Raw genomic sequence first — 18,997 nt, forward strand, 5'->3', positions numbered from 1 at the left:
TTGAAGTAGCTATCTTTTTTATTTAATGGTGATAATACCTTTAGAAATAATGGAGTGTTTCTTTGAAAGAAAATTCTCCTCTTCATCAGACTTAAAGGCTTCCTTTGAAAAAGCAGGATACTTTTCAACTGCTGGGAAAAGCACCTGCTGAATGATCCCTGTGGTAAGAAACTGAAACACTTAAAAAATGTTAGAATCAAAATTAGATGCAATGCTGCATAGATGAAGTGTATTATGAGATATTCTCTGTGATGGCTGAGGGAAGAAACTTTGGTGTCAGAATGCCTTTTCTAGGCGTATGAACTCATTGTTATCGAGGTGGAGGAAATCTAGGTTGCTGCTAAGTCTGGATTTTTCCCATGCCATGCCACTTTATCATGGCTTAAATTTATTGTAGTCAAATTTGGCTGGTGTATGTTGCTTTATACTAAACAATTTATTTGTAAACTAGTTTGCATAGATGGAAGATACCTTGCTTGTGAAATTGAGGAAGAATGTGTTTATAATTATTTAATGCAAATGAGACTGTCTACACATCCACTTTCTATTATTTTCACATTCTCACTATATTTTGGAAGTGAGTTCTGATGACTGTTGCTAGAAATTATTAGTCCATTGTTTTTCACTGGTTTTTTTTTTTCAAATGGTACATAAAAAAGTACTTTTGGTTCTACAGTATGTTCAGCACAGCAGACTGAAGTACATGCTACAGCTATTTTAGCCTAATGGTTGAAAATTATGTCAAAATTTGACTTGTTACAAACTAAAAGTAATAGATATTACATAATTTCATTTGAGGCCTAGAACACAAATAAGATGCTGGACCTAGTAACAAAAAATATGAATACTGAAACCACACAATTTTAAAAATAGTTTAAATTAAATGCCTTGACCAGCATGCACATTTGTAGGCAATAGTACTGTAGCAAGGCACTAATCAGCTAAGTACCATAATCCTCCTTATAGGGTAAATTCTTACTTGACCTCCAGCTATATACAGCACATGGTAACAGCATTAAACTATAACACTCCTCTCATGCTCTCAATAGCTTCCCACTGGGTCAGCTCTCTGACTTGAATTGCTGTTCGTTCATATACTAGACTTTTTTTTTTTCCTAGATGCCTTATATTTTGTAATTGCATTTTGGGGGAAGGGAAAGGATTGTAAAATATATCTAAAAGATTGTGTCTCAGAATTAAGAGACTGTTCGTATGATTTCACTGAACCTAGAGGATTAAATGAAAGACCTAGCCAGAACAGAAATTGATGTATTCTCATGAACCCGAGGCTTCCTGCTTCCCAGATGTGCAGTGGCTGATCAAAAGGTAAAGCAGGGAAGAAAGATGCTGAATGTTTTTTGTGAAAACAATGTGTAACACTCAGCATTCTTTGCTCTTTTGGGGGATGATTAGGAAGATACTTTTTACTTTTAGCAAAAAACGCTCAATGGAAGTACTGAAAAACTTTTTATTGTGCTTCAGATATATGAGAATAGCATCTTTAACAGAGTCTTGTACTTTAAATTAGTATTGGAAATTGTATTATGTATTCTGTGACCAAAATATTTCTCAAAAAGTTGGATTTCTTTTCATAAAAATAGTATATGAAGAATTTTGGAATTTTCTTGCATTTTGTATTATTGGAAGTCCTTTTTAGTAACAGTTCAGTATTGTATTAACTTATTCTTATGTTTTAATATTTCTGTGACCTACTATTCTTTTAACACCCTGGGTTTTAAACTCATTTGAATCCTGCTGTATGGCAGCTTCTGCAAATGATTTCTATGGTGTCCGTACTGAGATAGATAGCTAGAATGCACATTTTGGCCAATTATTCTCAAAAGCAATTTAATGCATTTAACATTGTTTTTATGGTTAGCTTTTTTAAGAAGAGATTTTTCTGAAAATGTAATGAGATATTTCTTGTATATACATCAAAATATTCCTTTTGAAAATGTTCAAAAGTAGAAATAAAGAAAAATCTCAGGATGTTTAACCTATTTATAAAAGGTAAGCATTCATCAATGTAGCTGAATGAACAGTAAGATTAAAATACAGTTATTTTATTTCTGTCTTTGCAGTTCTCTAAAATCAAATCATATGATATAAGGGCTACTGAAAACTCAGTCAAAATAAAGGAGAACAAAGCCATTTCTACTGGTAGTCCCATTTTCCTACCTGTGATGTTCTTGTTATAATAAAAAAAAGTGAAATGAACTTATTACCTAAATATTTATACATTAGCAAGGGATACTTAAAATCACTAGTTTCATTCAGCATTTCCTCTTTTTTTCCATCGTATAACTCTTTTCCCCATACAAATTGAAATAAGCCCTTGAAAGCTGCAATGCTAAATATTTGTTGAATCGCTTGTAGAGAAAAGATACGATTCTCAAGTAACCGTATTGTTTTATGTCCATGCAATCATGTCAAGTTCAAAGCAAAGTTGTTATCAGTGGTGAATTTAATTATGTTAATGTTTTGTTACTACAGATTTCTTTTCATTCCGTTGATACCAGCATGCAGTCAGTGAATTTATATTTTCAGATAAAATCTAACAGAGATCAACATCTGCAGTGTTGTTCTCATGCTTCAGTAAATTTTATAATCATCATTGTAAACTTAATTCATTATTGTTTGGAGATTGTATTTTAATGGTTCAAAATATGTCTGCTATAAAGTAAAATTTGTAAGGCATGGCTGAAATGTGAAATGAATGAACCTTTCTTAGTGAATTGCTTAGATAACTCAGTGTTAGATGTACTTCAGGGCAGCCTGTTTAAAACTATATTGGCCAAGAAATGTGATAAATAACTTTTCTTCTTATCAGAGTAGGCTGTTTAAATTAATTAGCTTGCAAATTGTGCACTGGTTGCTTGTGTTCTTTCTTTTGGGGGGTGGGTGGGTATGAGAAACCAAGGAGGAGGGAACAGACAGATCAGAAGATAGATCAAGTATAAAACCAGATGGCATAGAAGAATTGCAAAAAGAGACCGGGGTAGAAACTAGAATGGCTTAGGAGTCAGAAAAAGCTATTTTTTCAATAATCTGGAGCCATAGCTGCTTTGGAGAGTGTGCAAAATGATTTCCCATGCACAGTGTGACTCAGCAAAAGCAGGGAATAAGAAAAGGAGTTAAATCAATACCAGCTAGTCTCTTAAAAACACTTCCAAAAATAGGTAAACATTTTACAGATTCTTCAATAAGGCAAAGGAAGTCCGTGGAAATGCTTTCATAAGAGTACTGAACAGAGAGAGAGTAGGACCCTCCCTGAGAAAGGCAGCCAGATCTTAATTTTGCATGGCAAGTTTTCTGAACTCATTGCACTCATGGGAGTTTTGGTTGCAAGGTCCAGAGTGTGGTCAGCTCACCTTGCAGCCTGCAAACTTTTTTGCAAGGTGTCATGATGGTGTTTTGTCTGCTCCCTGTCAGTGTTGCTTTAAAACAAGTGCCTAACTGTCTTCTGAATACAACAGATAGAGGTATAAAAGCTTAGTGTAATATTATATATTATTCTAAATATGATCACTCGGGAATGAAGAAATGCTGTTTTCCTGACAGGAGCCATAAAGAAAAGGAGAGACAAAGCTGTGCTCAGTGCATTTCACGAGGTCTCTAACAAGGAGCCCTGTCTCTTGCATGGCTTTCATGACAAGAGTTCCAGTGGGAAATGTGAATTTTTACCTACTCTGAATTATTCGTTCATATACTGAGAGGATCACTTTTTGGAAACAGTTAAGCAAAATTACAATGCGTGCAGGAGAAATATTTTCAGTTTTAATTTTTCAGTGAATTTTATTCCTTGCTAATTTTTAGGGAACAGAGAACAAAATATGAAAGTATTGTCTAGTAAATTATAATTAGCTCTTACAAGTAGGTGGCCAATAGTCAGTGTTCAAGTGGCTGATGATGGCTCAGGCCCACTGAGTCCTTACTATTTTTTAATTGACCCAAAAATTCTTATTTATAAAAATTTCTAAGTAAATGTAGGTGAATTCAGGTACCCATATGTTTGTACATACCTTTAGAATGATATTTTCTTGAAAGTTTTCTCCAGTTCAAATTGTCTTCTATCGGTCCAAGAACAAGATTAGTAGCCAGGAAGATCTGAGATCTAGTTCTGTGATACTTTACATATTTTTATTTATTTACATACTTTACATATTACAGTGGTTTTGAATATCCATGGCTTCTGGAATGTGATGGGAACTTACCTTTTAAAATTTCCTTTTCCTTGGTACACTTGGGTTAATTTTTTAAAAATCTAAGTCAAAGCAGAAGAGTGTTTTCTCTTCAAAGAAGATTACAAGTGAATGTCAAAGACTTTCAAGCTATTTAGTTCCATTACTGAAATCAGAGCCATCAAAGCAGAATAGCTGTCTTGTATTCTTCTATGCCATATTTTAAGTACTTACTTCCTACTGTAGTGTGTGGGAGTTGAATAATTTAACTTTATGAGCAGGAGGTCAGGTTACAGTCAAGCTATTTGCTTTTTCATGGTACTAGTGGTATCTGTAGTGCACTGCAAATAAGGTTTCCATCAGTCTAAGGCTAAGAGATGTGTGTTAAAAGACCAAATGTCATGTATTCATAAATTACAATAAAAAATAAATATACAGTGATAATTGGTAGAAAATAAGTTTCAGTTTCTATATCTGAAAAAAATAGTATTTATAGAATGTGCCTGACAAAGAGATTTGTGCAGGTTCTAGAGTTTTCTAACCATAATAGAGATCTTATTTTATTATTGTTTCAAAGAAGCAGTAATCACAATGGCCTGGAGGATTTTTCAGTGGTGTGGTAACCTTTTCAGAAAAGGTGGTAATCCTTCTGACAAGAGATATATAGTGCTTAGTTGAGCTGGCAGCTGGAGGGTGCATATCACAGCTGCTGACACACATTTAAAGTTCTCTTAACTTTTAATGTTCCAGGAAAGTTCTGGAAAGGCAGGAGTAGTCATTTTTCATGGTGTATCTAGCTGGAGGTACCTGAGGAAAGGCTTTTATTAAGGTATCTTTAAGGTAGTTAATGGTGAGAAACGGATTAGACAAAGGCTCATGAAGGTGAGTGAGAATTAGCGTGTGATCTAAAAATAACAGCAGATTTTTAACAGTAGTGACCGGCCATAAGTTTTCATGAGTACTGCGCCTCCTACCATGATTTAATAACACTGTTTAAAAATTAATAGCATACATTGTACAACTGTGTTTGTAGCAAGTATTTTTAAAATAAAAATAAGTGACCAATGGTAAAGGGGGGCTAATTGGGTTGGGATGATGAGGAAAGAGAATGAGAGGCTGGAGTACTAAGTGGTATTGGGACTGCTGGGCAGGATGAGCCCTCTCCTGCCAGCAAGGTTTCGGGTCGATCAGGTGTATGGGTACAGTTAATTTATTTCTGATGGATAGGATTACAACTTCTGGCATTTGATCCTGGTAGTGAAGTTAGATCCCTTCAGCAGGGATGATATTAGTTAGAAAGGGAGCTTGACGGTGCCAATCAACACAGGCCAGGTATTAAATTAGTTACTTTTATCTGTCAGGCTGCCTTCTCTGAAGAAAAAGGTTGCATTTTCAGGAAGGTCCTTATTCTTGCATGTGGCCTAGTGGTAGCCACATGCAGGGCAACTGTGTAAAGCTTTTTCCTTCAGGAAAGGTTGGAATAGATTGATGACCCAGCTAACCTTTACATTACTGTCAGCCATAGATGGTGTTCCTATAGCCATGTCTTAGCAACAAAATGGAGGTAAGGCAGTGGCTGCTTGTGGTAAATGTAACAGACAAGGTTAGAAAATGTTTGTGTAAGAAGTATAAAAATGCAATGCTAAATTGGCACACCCTCCTCTCATTAACATAGTTCATGCTAGAAAAAAGGGTGGATTTTTTAGTAAATCTTGTGCCAGTTATTCAGATGATGTGCTTTCCTGATAGAATTACATTTGACTCAGTGAAGTCTACAATAAGTGGTTTTACTCATACAGAAATTCCATCTTTTTTATCCCCTCAGCCTCTCCCCCCATGACTTTGGAGCAGCAATGTTTCCAGAAGAGATTTGTCCACTATTCTTTGCATCCATATCAGGACACTGTGACATGAAGTCATATGTGTATACACACACACATACACGTGTATGTGTGTATATGTAAATCATATGTAAAACATATGTAAAATCTCCTATATGTAGCTAAAACCAATTCTTACTATTCTGTAGTTTATATTACATGTATGCAGATGTTTAATCCTGAAGAATGTGTACATAGCCTGCTCCAAGGCACGTGTGAGATTTGTCAAGTTAGATTCTGTAGGGTTTTGTGCATTACACAGTTCATGATGGAGTTGATCCTATAAACCATGCACACTGGAGTGTTTTGATGTATTGGAGGATCAGATCTATGCAAAAATCTGTGACTGTGAGTACCACTTGTTCCATATGTAATATAGACTGAGTATACAGTGTGAGTATTAAGAGTAGAGTAGAGTATGTGTACATTCCATGTGCACACATAATTTGTCTCAGTCTTGCAATGAGATCCACATAGATGAATTCCCTATCTGTTGGGTGCCATCTATTCCAATTGCATTTGCATAGATATAAAAGAATTTGCCTATATGGGGGACAGAATTGCGGAGGGGAAATTAGGCACGTTTTTATTATAGGCATGGCAAAAATTTTCAGCTACATAGGTACCTTGCTATTGGAACAAGTTATTTTGGGATGTGGCATATTTTTCATCAACTGAAGTATTTAAATGAAAAATATTTGTCTTCCTAAAGTAAGTTTCCACATCTAATCTCTGTTGTCTTAATGAAAACTTCTGTGTCTTTGCAAACTGGGTTCTGGTGGTTGTGTTGTCCAGTTCATAGAATCATAGAATCATTTAGGTTGGAAAAGACCTTTATCATCAAGTCCAACTGTTAACCTAACCCTGCCATCCCACAACTAAACGATGTCCCTAAGCACCACGTCTGCCTTTCTTTTAAATACCTCCAGCGACAGGGACTCAACCACTTCCCTGGGCAGTCCATTCCAGAGCCTGACAACCCTTTTGGTGAAAAAATTTTTCCTGATGTCCAATCCAAACCTCCCTGGCACAACTTGAGGCCATTTCCCCTCGTCCTATTGCCCGTTAACAGGGAGAAGAGACCAATCCCCACCTCACTACAGCCTCCTTTCAGGCAGTTGTAGAAGGCAATAAGGTCTCCCCTGAGCCTCCTTTTCTCCGGGCTAAACAACCCCATTTCCCTCAGCCACTCCTCGTAAGACTTGTGCTCCAGACCCCTCACCAGCTTTGTTACTCTCCTCTGGACGTGTTCCAGCAATGCAACGTCTTCCCTGTAGTGAGGGGCCCAAAACTGAACACAGTATTCGAGGTGAGGCCTCACCAGTGCCAGGTACAGGGGGAATGATCACTTCCCTACTCCTGCTGGCCACACTATTCCTGATACAAGCCAGGATGCCATTGGCCTTCTTGGTCACCTGGGCAGACTGCTGGCTCATATTGAGCCGGCTATCAACCGGTACCCCCAGGCAGCTCTCCAGCCACTCTTCCCCAATTGTCTGTTCCCATTGGTCATTTTGGTTTTAGACTTAGGAGACTCTGTTCATGTCACATTAGAACAATTCAAGTTGAGTCCCCAGTAGCAGAATCCATAGAGTTTTTGTTAAACTTACAGAGGTTATGATTTGTGCTGGTACTAACATGACACTTTAATAAGACAGATAGGACATCTTAATTTCACCATAAGCGAATAGGCATCCAAATGATGCTTATATTACTTGTCATGCTTCACAGGAAGAGTTGCATTTTTGCAAGACTGAATTATTTTCCTTGTTTGCAGATGCCATTGTAAAGCTAAAGTACTTTAATATTTACAAGGCAAGACTGGGTCCAAATCTTTCAAGTACAGTTTAATGGCCCTGTATAGTACCTAAGACAGGATGCCAATTTGCCAGCCAACGCCCCCTGCACACACTCTGCTCAAGACAGTTGTGGTTTTCCCTTGCTGAGCAGAGACCGCATTTCCTTTTTGGCTGTGAGAAGAGCATTTTCTCTCCTACTAGCTAGGTAGAGCCCTTTCTACTTTCTTGACCATCAAGGAGAGCCTGTTTTTCCTTATCCCCCTCACTAAGTTGAAGCCTTTCCTTTCCTTATCATAGAATCACTTTGGTTGGAAAAGACCTTTAAGATCATCGAGTCCAACCTTTAACCTAACCCTGCCATCCCACCACTAAACCATGTCCCTAAGCACCTCGTCTATCCTTCTTTTAAATACCTCCAGGGATGAGGACTCATCCACCTCCCTGGGCAGCCCATTCCAGAGCCTGACAACCCTTTCGGTGAAGAAGTTTTTCCTAATGTCTAGCCTAAGCCTGCCCTGGTGCAACTTCAAACCATGTCCCCTTGTCCTATCATCCATTACCAAGGAGAAGAGGCCGACCCCCACCTCACTACAGCCTCCTGTCAGGCAGTTGTAGAGGGCGATCAGGTCTCCCCTCAGCCTCCCCTCCTCCAGACTAAACAACCCCAGTTCCCTCAGCCGCTCCTCGTAAGACTCGTGCTCCAGACCCCTCACCAGCTTTGTTGCTCTCCTCTGCTGTCCCTTCAAGGACAACTGTAGAAACAACAGGGCTGTGTCTTTGCTCTCCTTTTTCCCATCCTGCTTGATGCTAAGCAGGATCTCCTGGCTGCTGTCTGCAAGGCTGCCCTTTAGGAAGAGTGGCCATTTGTGAGGGTAGAAAACATTTTCAAAGGGATCTTAATTATAAAGATAGAACTAAATATAAGAGGGAAAGGCAGATAACACAAAAATTGGTTCACATACATATGTTGATTTCTTAAAGCTTGAGCTGATCTATCTTATCCCAGAGAAGGCCCACCTCAGTCTCTTTTATCCACATCTGGGATCTTTGCTCCAGTTTCCTGCAGGTAACTCCTTCAGATCCATCTGGGTTGAAAAACTAAGTATGAATCTGGACATGTACGGAAGTAGCATTTTAAATGTTCATTACCCTATTAGGATTGTTAAAGGCAGGATCTGAAGCTCCACTTTGTTTTTTCCCTATGAATCACTTCTCCCTATTTAACTGATCCTTTCTAATCAAGTGGAAAACAATGTTGTATCAAATTCCAGACACATCTTCTATTAAAATGCTATATATAATAAAATCACATGCTTCAATCAATCATTTGTCAGTGTTAAGAAAGAATATCTGTTGATAATTCTTTTTTACTTTTCTCTGAAGCCTCTGAAGTTGTCTATGGCCAGATTTTGTCTATGAGAAAGAGTCAATGCTTAGTGTGGTACAGGAACTTCATTGTGGTATCCGGCTAGTGTGTCTTGCTCAAATGCTTGGACTAATATTATTGCCATCCCTATAGGGATGGGAAGGATTTTTTTGTCAAGTCAGGCAGGCAGAATGTTTTATGTTCTGAGTTCAGATCTTCTGAGTTCATCTGAGTTAGACAAGTGCTGCCATTGCCATTGGATCTTTGTCTGTCCTGCTTTCTGCCCTTGCACACATCATAGCTTTGTGGGAACTGAAATGTATGTTTTTAAGCAATAACAGCTGCTAAAAGATCAAACTAACTGACTGATCCATCTACCCTTAATTTCTATGGTGATTATAAAACCCTATGAAATAGAAGTGTATGGTAAAGTTATATCGCTGTGAAATTATTATAAAGGATATAGAATTTTGGTACTTGTAAAGCAGTTATGATTACAATGTAGCGTAAGTATTTGTATTCTATATTTTATAATGTTGTTTTAGCATTTTTCCTTTAAAGCAGATTTGTAGCATGACATGCTTTCTTTAATTCAGTACAGAAAACTTGCAAGCAAATGCACAAAGAAATGCAATGAATGATTTTTTTTCCATCAGCTGAGCATTCTATCATTTAATTAGCATTAACTGTATATTTGTCCAACAAGAAACATTGACAGAATTCTTTTTCTTCTTTCTTGTCATGATTATTTAGGAAAAGAAGCCCATCAATATCAAGAGAACAGAACAGAAGATACGACCAAAGGGAAGAGAGAGACGAATATTCACAGTATGCTACATCAGACAGTGCGATGCCCAGGTCACCATCAGATTATTCAGATAGGCGGGCACAGCGTGGGCCTCAGTTATATGAAGAACCTGAACTGGGTGATTATAGAGATTCCAACAGAAGGAGTCGCAGGCGTTCCAAGGAGTATCCGGTAGAAGAGGAAGATGCACAAAACAGGGAAGAATATGAAAGGCAGCGGAGGGAAGAGGAATACCAGGCACGATACCGAAGTGATCCTAATTTGGCTCGTTATCCAGTCAAGCCACAACCGTATGAGGAACAAATGCGTATCCATGCTGAAGTGTCCCGGGCACGTCATGAACGGAGGCATAGTGATGTCTCATTGGCAAATACTGAGTTGGAAGATTCTCGGATGTCTATGCTGAGGATGGAACGACCATCAAGACAAAGATCAGTGTCTGAGCGCAGGGCTGCCATGGAAAATCAACGTTCATACTCTATGGAAAGAACTCGAGAGGCTCAGGGACCAAGTCCCAATCGTCAGAGGACCACAAATCATAGCCCTCCTACACCTAGGAGGAGTCCAATTCCTCTGGAAAGACCAGACATGAGGCGCTCTGATTCATTAAGGAAACAACACCATTTGGATCCCAATTCTGCGGTACGGAAAACAAAACGTGAAAAGATGGAGACCATGTTACGGAATGATTCACTCAGCTCAGACCAGTCTGAATCTGTCAGACCTCCACCACCAAAGCCCCATAAAACGAAAAAGGGAGGTAAAATGCGCCAGGTTTCATTAAGTAGCTCAGAAGAAGAGCTGGCATCCACTCCAGAGTATACGAGTTGTGATGATGTAGAGATTGAAAGTGAAAGTGTTAGTGAAAAAGGTAAGATTTTTAATTTTTTGACTGCTTCAATATATAGATGTGGTTTAGTTTCCATCCCATTGTATGTTTATTTTACTTGTTAGAGTTGATTGCAACCACATAGCTACAGCTCTTCACAGGTGACTCAAAGTTCTTGTGATGGGAGTTGGTTTTTTCTGATTTTGTGTTTCATTTATTTAAATCAAAATTTAATGATTTACATGTAAAAGAGCATCACAGCTACTAGAAGTATTTGGATATGTTAAAGGAAAACACACACCTATTGTAAAAAACGTTAGTTAAATCTGCAAAGTATCTAAAGCTGGGATGTCATATAAGGCCATGGTTTCATGTCCATTAATACCAGATTTGCGTACTCCTGGATCACAATGAGTGCATATTTGATCTGGATCAAGCGTGGGCACATGACTGCATTTCTGTTGAATTAACTAGACCACATGATTCAGAGCTTATACAAGTTTCATGCTGGCTGCTGCAGGTTAAAGAGCATCTGACCTGCAAAACCCCCCTGTGTGTATAAAGTTAACCCATTCAGGTTTTTAAATTAATTTGAAATGACTGATGTGGTTTATACCAACGGAGGTTTGTTTTTGCTGTGGGGCTATGGTGCTTTTTGGTTTTAGTGCTTTCTAGGATTCATGATGTTGGAGTTATTCCATTGTCAGAAAGAAAAGCTAAGATTAATTGAAATTATTCCCACCCTATCCAACGGTAATGTATGACTTAAATATGAAAGCACTGGGGACCATCAGTTTAAACTGAATCAAACTAGTACTAGTTCAATTACCTTCACGTATGTTGTTGGCCTAAAGTACAATAGTTATAACCTGGTTTCAGTTATTATTCTTATGCTAGCGAACCTTTACTAATTCTCATGAATGGTCATCTGCTGTTGTGGATTGGGATTAGAAAATTTGCTACTATTTGTTATTAATATTGCTATAAAATTGGTTCTGAAGCAAGTAATTAGAGTTACTGAAATAACTCTGAATTTTCATATGTCAATAGCAGCAACCATGGTCTGATAAATAAGGAGCAAGATAGTATAGAATGGAAGGAAATTTCATCCAGGTCAAATTAGACAGTTGCATGCACTTACGTGAAACAACTGTGGTGTAACCTTGGCCCCCTTAGGTTTCCTGATAAGTAGAAAAACTTCTATCATCAACTAAAGGGTGTTCATGATTTTGTTCTTAGAAGCAACCTTGAGGAAAATAGACCAAATCAATATAAGGGAAGCAGTAACAAAGCGTTTATTTAATGAAATTCAGCATAGGAAACATAGTATACAGAGTAATATACAAACTATTTTGTTTGTACACATAACATACAAAACATATATATTTAAAACATACTATATAAACAATGTTTGATTCTCTGTCATAATAATCTGACAAATTACAGCTTTCTCTTAAATAATTTTGTATTTTAAATGTCAAAGAAAACATTGTTGATAACAATAGTATAATAATGATGTCATGCCTGCTGATTTCTGAGGTAGTGAATGAAGCTAACTTGAGCATGTATTTTATAAATAAATGAAAAAAGCTTGCATAATTTTACAGGAAAAAAATTGCTCTGTTTTATGTTTTGTTAATCTTGACTGAATTACTGTAGGCAGTTTTCATGCCATATAGAGTGTAGCTTGTGTCAGCACGGCCCAGTGGTGGCTTGTGGCTGGAACCAGTGTGGAGAACAGCCTTGGTTTTTCACAGAGGAACAGAGCAACTGCTTGAACTGGAGAAGAGGTCTGAGTGCTTCTGACTGTGCCTGCTTCCAGCCTGAGCTGGGGGGTCCTGTGTCTGCCCTTGCTGACGGGCTGGGAGGCAGTGACCATGCATGGAAGAGGGAGTCACCCCAGCAGTAGCACCTGTAGCCAGAGCCAGTGGGTGCCAGCCTCAGTAAGCCCTGGTTGTGTTATTGGATGATATCCTCAGCCCCATTCATACTTTCCCTCCACCCTCTAACCCCTGGAACAGAAGCTCCAGAAAAGTGTTTGAATACATTTGGGAAGATTTGGCTTCTGCTAGGCATGGGGGAGGAGAGAAGAGATGTGCTAGGATGAAGAGGAAGAGGGGGTCTCAGCACCTGGATCCAGCCTTCACAGCTGCTATAAGTAGACCCACAAATTCCTACCTCATTCTTTTTATTTTCATGAATCTCTCTTACCATGTAAGAGTCCCCATAAGCAAGTGATTTTTTCATGAATACCACCAAAAGGAATCCAGCACCTAAACCCCCATCAGTCTTCCTTATATCACAATACATTATTTCCTTAATTGATAAAATACAATTGATTATTTTAAATACCGCCTCAAAAAACCTGTTTCTCCTCCCCCCAAATTACTTGCCTTCCGCCCTTTATAAACTCGCCAGACCTGAGGATTTCTCAGCTGTCCTTTTAAGCCACATACAAAGTCTGTTTGGCCAAAGATATAATACTAAATATGAAACATATTGCCTTGTAGTGATGAAGGGTGGCAATGTTAGAGTCAGAATTTGGATGCAGTAATAATGAGTTATCCAAAAGAGGAGAATAATTTTTTCTCCATGTCTCTGTCTATGGAATACCCATATCTTTTCACAGATTCTGCAAATAAATATTAACAGCTGCATAGCTGTGAGGAGCAGCCTGGGCCTGAGCTGCAGGAGCAGCTGTTCACTGAATTACAGCTGAGATTTTACAAGGCCCTGACATTGGTTTGAAAAAGCTAGTCTGAAAATTGTGAATTATCCAAAAATGTAGGAAAAATTACAGTCATATGCTCTTAAAAAGGCTGAAAGTCTGCCTTTTTAAGCTTATCTCCAAGATGAAAAGGATTAATAAATATATATGGTTGGAAGATATATATGCATACAAAATGAAGATAGCCATTTCATTTTGAAAGTCCAACAGATACATGGACCATCTGGATTAAGAGCTCTGGAAAGAGCATCCATTATTACTGAATGCCTGTGACTATAAGTATTTGGGTTTTGATCTCATTTCAATAGCTGTCTGCTTTAAGGTAATTTTTCCTTGATTTTTAAAAATGTAATCTGATTGTTTTCAGGGAGGGGACAAAGCAAATTATTTTTCTGCATGTTTCCGGTAATGGCCAGAGAAACCATTGCCTTGGAATGCTCCTGCTTCCTCTCCATGGGGGACAAGGGAGACTGTAAGCAGAGAAAGCTGATGAACACCCAGGCAACACTCAGGCACCCAGCAGACAGCAACGTGAACCACAGGCATGGTGAAGAAGCATTGTAGATGGAGATTCAACTGCAGAAGAGAAGAGCTAGGTTCTTAACATACCGCATAGTTTTTGTAATGCAACTATATTTGGACCAGGAAATTTGGGTCATAAACTAGGCTGAGGACTGGCATATTGGGATGGGAATCGGGAGGCTTCAAGAGGATGAGCAGATAAGGGGGGAAAGTTTAGGAACTGCAAAACAGAATGTCATTGGGTGGCTGGAGATCAGTGGATGGAGGTGGAAACTGAGGCTGAAGAAGAAGAGGGGAGCGCAAAGCTGTTAAATCAAGTAGGCTAAACCTGTGACCTGCAGTTTGGGAAGAATAGATAAAGTGAAGGAAACAGATCTGATAAAGATGACTAGGAAGGTGAGAACTGGAGCTTCCTGAGCGGTAGGTTAGAGGATTCTGAGATTGGCTGAGAAGCAGCAGTTTGGGAGAGATGATGAGTGACTGGGAAAAGGGTGTTCAGAGAGAAGGACAGGAGGGCTGAGCTGGGCTTGGGAGCTTCGGCAAGGAGGGAATGGGACTCCCCAAGCAAGGAGTGTGGGCAGGGCAGCATTGACCTGAAATGCTGAGAGGGAGTTTGGTGAGGTGAGGAGCACAGGACCATGGTGTGACAGGCCAGGTCATTCTTTAAAACGTCAGGAAACAGTGCATGACAACACTGTTAAATGGACATAAATGAGATTATAAACGTCTTTACTTGAAATGTAGGTTGTGCCAGAATTAGGCATATTTTGCAGATGGAATTTTGTGCAGATCTTCATACACATTAAAACTGTCCTTAGTGACATAACTGAATACTAATTTACCAGATGGCCTCTGCCTTTTTCTGTGCATAGGTTGAACAATTCTTACTGTGCTATTCAAAATTTTCTGAAGCTCCCAAGATTTTTTCCAAGTTATCTAAGGGACATTTCTTTACTCTTGCTGAGAATACCCGGCTTCTGAAACTGCAAGGACAGTGTCTCCATTTGCAACACTTGTTGCCAGTCCTGGAGATCAGGGTAGCAGACAGTCCAAGGCTGTATCTCCACAGTAGGATTCCCTGTCTGTGTTAGGAAATACACTTTGCAGAGGAAAAAACCAAGAAGGTGGCCATATGTTTTGGACCAAAATATTAGATATATTTCTATTTTCCCTGATACTGAAAGAACAAAGTTGCTTAAAATGTTAGAGAAAAGCAATTCTTGAAATGCCAGTGCTTTTATGAAATTGTAAATTTTAAATGGCAGTAAAATGGATCATCAGTCAGTAAACATAAAGATCATAATGACTTATTTTTAAATGTTCTGGATTGTTCGCTTCACTAATTCTTTCTTAAAACCATCTCAGTTTACTTGGTTCAGTTTCAAGGCTCTGACAAACATGGTTTATAAAGTAAGAATTGTTGTGGTGTTAACTGCAGAAAAGTGAACATTGAATCATGTCACCTACAAAGTTCCAAATGAATCTGTGCTTTTTGTGTTGGGACAGTTAGGCCAAGCTGTCTCCATTGCTTGTCCAATTTAAGAGTCTTCTGTTGTGAGGGATATCAAAGTATCTTTTATTTGCATTTTCAGCTAGGTGTTTGTCAGTGTAATTGTAAGGAATATGCCTCAGGGCAGGTTTGAAAGGGCCCCTGTAATTTGTCAGCCATCATGAAGCAGATGTGAAACAGAGTGATACAGGCTTGTTCTGCGTGGCTACAGGATTTCCAGGGGGAGTTAGGAAATCAGTGCCACTGCCCATATATTCCTCGTAACAATACCGTCACACCTACAGTCTGCCAAAGTGCTAGTCTGAATAGACTTGCCACAGCCACGCTTAGGAAAGCCAGTGGTCCCTGGGGCATCGTAGCCCCACTCAGAACATAAGCAAAAGAGAGGTGACCTGCTCTGGAGCTGGGGTGCCTTCTGCTCTTTCCCCAAACATTTGAGGGTCCTAGATGTCCTACAATTCTTTACAAATCTCTCCAATTCCAAGGTTCCAGCAAGAGACGATCTCTACATGGAAAAAGAGAATTCATTCAAGGAAACCTAGGCATGTGATAGCTCTAAATAATGCTCTAATTTGCTCTAAATATAAAGTAGGACATCATAGTAGATTTTCCAATGGTGGTAAACAGTTCAGGCATATGCACATACCATGCTCCCAGCCACCTTCCAGAGCACCCTGTGAGAGGTATCTGTTCGCACAGACGGTGGCTGACATCTGATGTGGGTGGAATCTGTGGTGGGAAAGGCAAATGTGTCTGTGTTTTTGTCAGAGGTGCAGTTCTTAAGTTTAGTGTTTGCTTTCACTGTTCTTTTTTAAAGCATGATAGTTAGATGGATGACCATTTTTATTATGAAAGAAACTTCTGTGCATAGAATCATAGAATCATAGAATCATTTTGGTTGGAAAAGACCTTTAAGATCATTAAGTCCAACTGTTAACCTAGGACTGCCAAGTCCACCACTAAACCACATCCGTAATTGCCACATCTACACATCGTTTAAATACCTCCAGGGATGGGGACTCAACCACTTCCCTGGGCAGCCTATTCCAGCGCTTGACAACCTTTTCGGTGAAGCAATTCAGACCACCCCTGGTGCACCTTGAGGCCATTTCCTCTCGTCCTATGGGTTGTTACTTGGGAGAAGAGACCAACACCCACCTGGCTACAGCCTCCTTTCAGGCAGTGGTAGAGGGCAATAAGGTCTCTCCTTAGCCTCCTCTTCTCAGTTCCCTCAGCTGCTCATCAGACTTGTGCTCCAGACCCTTCCTCAGCTTCGCTGCCCTTCTTTGGACACGCTTGAGTGCCTAAACATCTTTCTTGTAGTGAGGGGCCCAGAACTGAACACAGTATTCGAGGTGTGGCCTCACCAGTGCCAAGTATAGGGGCATGATCACTTCCCTGCTCCTGCTGGCCACACTATTTCTTGTACAAGCCAGGGTGCTATTGGCTGCCTTGGTCACTTGGGCATGGTGGTGGCTCATATTCAGCCGGCTGTCAACCAACACCCCCAACATTCCTTGTGGATAGATAGGCTCCAGTGATATTACATACTTAACGTCCCTGTGTCGTTGACTGAAAGCTCAGAGCACAGGCTGTGTGAGCAGAAATGTGTGTATGCAAGCCAAGGGGTTAAAATGTCACTAAGTGCATTGAAAACACAGATATATAACTTTTCCTTGTCTGTGTTATGGTAATTTACAAACATAGAAATAACTGCAGTTGTTCATTATAGACGTTAAAGAGTTCCTCACGTCTGGAACAGCTCGCAGGACTTGGTTGTTTGTTGCAATATTGAAACGAGTCTGGTAGTGATACAGCTTAGTTTTTGACAGATAATAAACTCTATTTGGAAACAATATACTCATCACAAGTTAAAAAAGCATGGTAGCTCATGGTGTGAGGAGCGGAAAGCACACTTGCTGAGTGCTACTGCAAGAACAGTGCATGTCTTACATGAGCAGAGATGCCAAGCAAGTGGGATTATCGTCACAGTGCTCGCACTTTTAAATTGTAAAAGATAAGGGACCTGATTTCAATCCTACTTGTGCCAATTTCATACATTTTCAACAACTTTGGCTTCAAAGTTACACTGAGCTAAATTAGATCAGAATGAGGTCATTGTTTCTAAAATTTGCTTCATTCAGGTTAGAGAGTTCCTGGAAGTCTAACTTCTCAGGAACAAATTATACTAGAAGGCAAAATTTCAGGACTGAGCTGCAGCTCTTGACTTGAAGACAAGACGCTTTGAAATTCCACAGAGTTTCAGTATGGAGATATCTTAGGATTCAAAGTACAAAATTTTGCATGGTCATAAGGAAAACAATTGATTATTTAAAATACTGAGATGTTTTACATGTTTTATTAAAAGCCAGATTTGAGGGAGTCACAAAATTTCTTACTATTTGTTTAATATTGCAGTGTAATAAATTGTGTTTTGCATTGATAAAGAAATACTTTTTTTCCATAGAGACCTCTACATCTTATGTAAGGTAAATGTGGTTTTAATGTATAAAGAGTTTGACTGGAAATTCAGAATTCTGTTTTTCTATTTCTTCTTTTTTTTCAGCTTTCTCCTATGAACTGCCTCTATTTTAAGTACAAACATAAGAAATACTGAGAGATAAGAAACATTACACTTTCCTCTTTATATGTTTAAGCAATTAAAAAATCACTGCTTTTAAAGTACTTCTTACAACATTGAATGAGAAGTATCTTACTACTTTCAGATAGTAGTATTGGCTGTGATAGAGTTTTCCTACAAACATATTTTTCATAGGTGCATAGATGATAACAGAACTAGAATGTTTAAAGTTGCAGAGATTTCTGACAGTAAAGAATGCTTTTTTATATTTTTTCCAAACCTTCTCCTATTTAGACACTTCTGTGTTCCTTAGAAGGTAACAGGAAGGGATGTGATCTTCTGCAGCATTTAGAGGAATCTACTGTATAATATTTTAAATTTAGAGTCACTTAAACTTGGCATAAGCCAATAATATCCCTCACAGAAAGAGCCCTGCCTTTTCCCAATTCTTGGCTGCATATTCACATCCTGATATCACTCCTTTTGCTCTGCTGGCAGAAGCATTCAGGCAGGTACACACTGCATCAAGCCAGGAAACTTTTGTGGGGTAACACTAATTAGGCAAAAAGATGGTAAATATTAACATTTGAAGTTTCTTGATTAAATGATATTGACTGTCTTCTTAGATGTTATAATGCATGCTGAAAAGATGGTGTGTAACTGATTATGCCTTATCAGAATCTTAGATAGGAATTTGCTGAAGTAAGGATGAAGAAATATTTTCATGTAATAGTCAGAGAAGACAGAATAATTTTGTAGCAGTTTGATTGCAACAAAAAAGTCTAATTCTCAA

At 38.8% G+C, this 18,997-nt stretch overlaps 1 protein-coding gene across 15 annotated transcripts in view; it reads left to right on the top strand.

The window, feature by feature from the left end:
* The window catches only part of RIMS2 (regulating synaptic membrane exocytosis 2), a 345,182-nt gene that overhangs the window by 51,541 nt on the left and 274,644 nt on the right, over positions 1 to 18,997 (top strand). For all 15 annotated transcript variants that reach the window (XM_009638379.2, XM_035893825.1, XM_035893829.1 and 12 more), the window contains exon 2: positions 9,980 to 10,905. In XM_009638379.2, the coding sequence (XP_009636674.1) occupies positions 9,980 to 10,905 (926 nt within the window). The remainder of the gene's footprint in view (positions 1 to 9,979; positions 10,906 to 18,997) is intronic.

This window comes from Egretta garzetta, unplaced genomic scaffold, assembly GCF_000687185.1.
Source record: "Egretta garzetta isolate BGI_Z169 unplaced genomic scaffold, ASM68718v1 scaffold154, whole genome shotgun sequence".
NCBI classification, from domain to species: domain Eukaryota; kingdom Metazoa; phylum Chordata; class Aves; order Pelecaniformes; family Ardeidae; genus Egretta; species Egretta garzetta.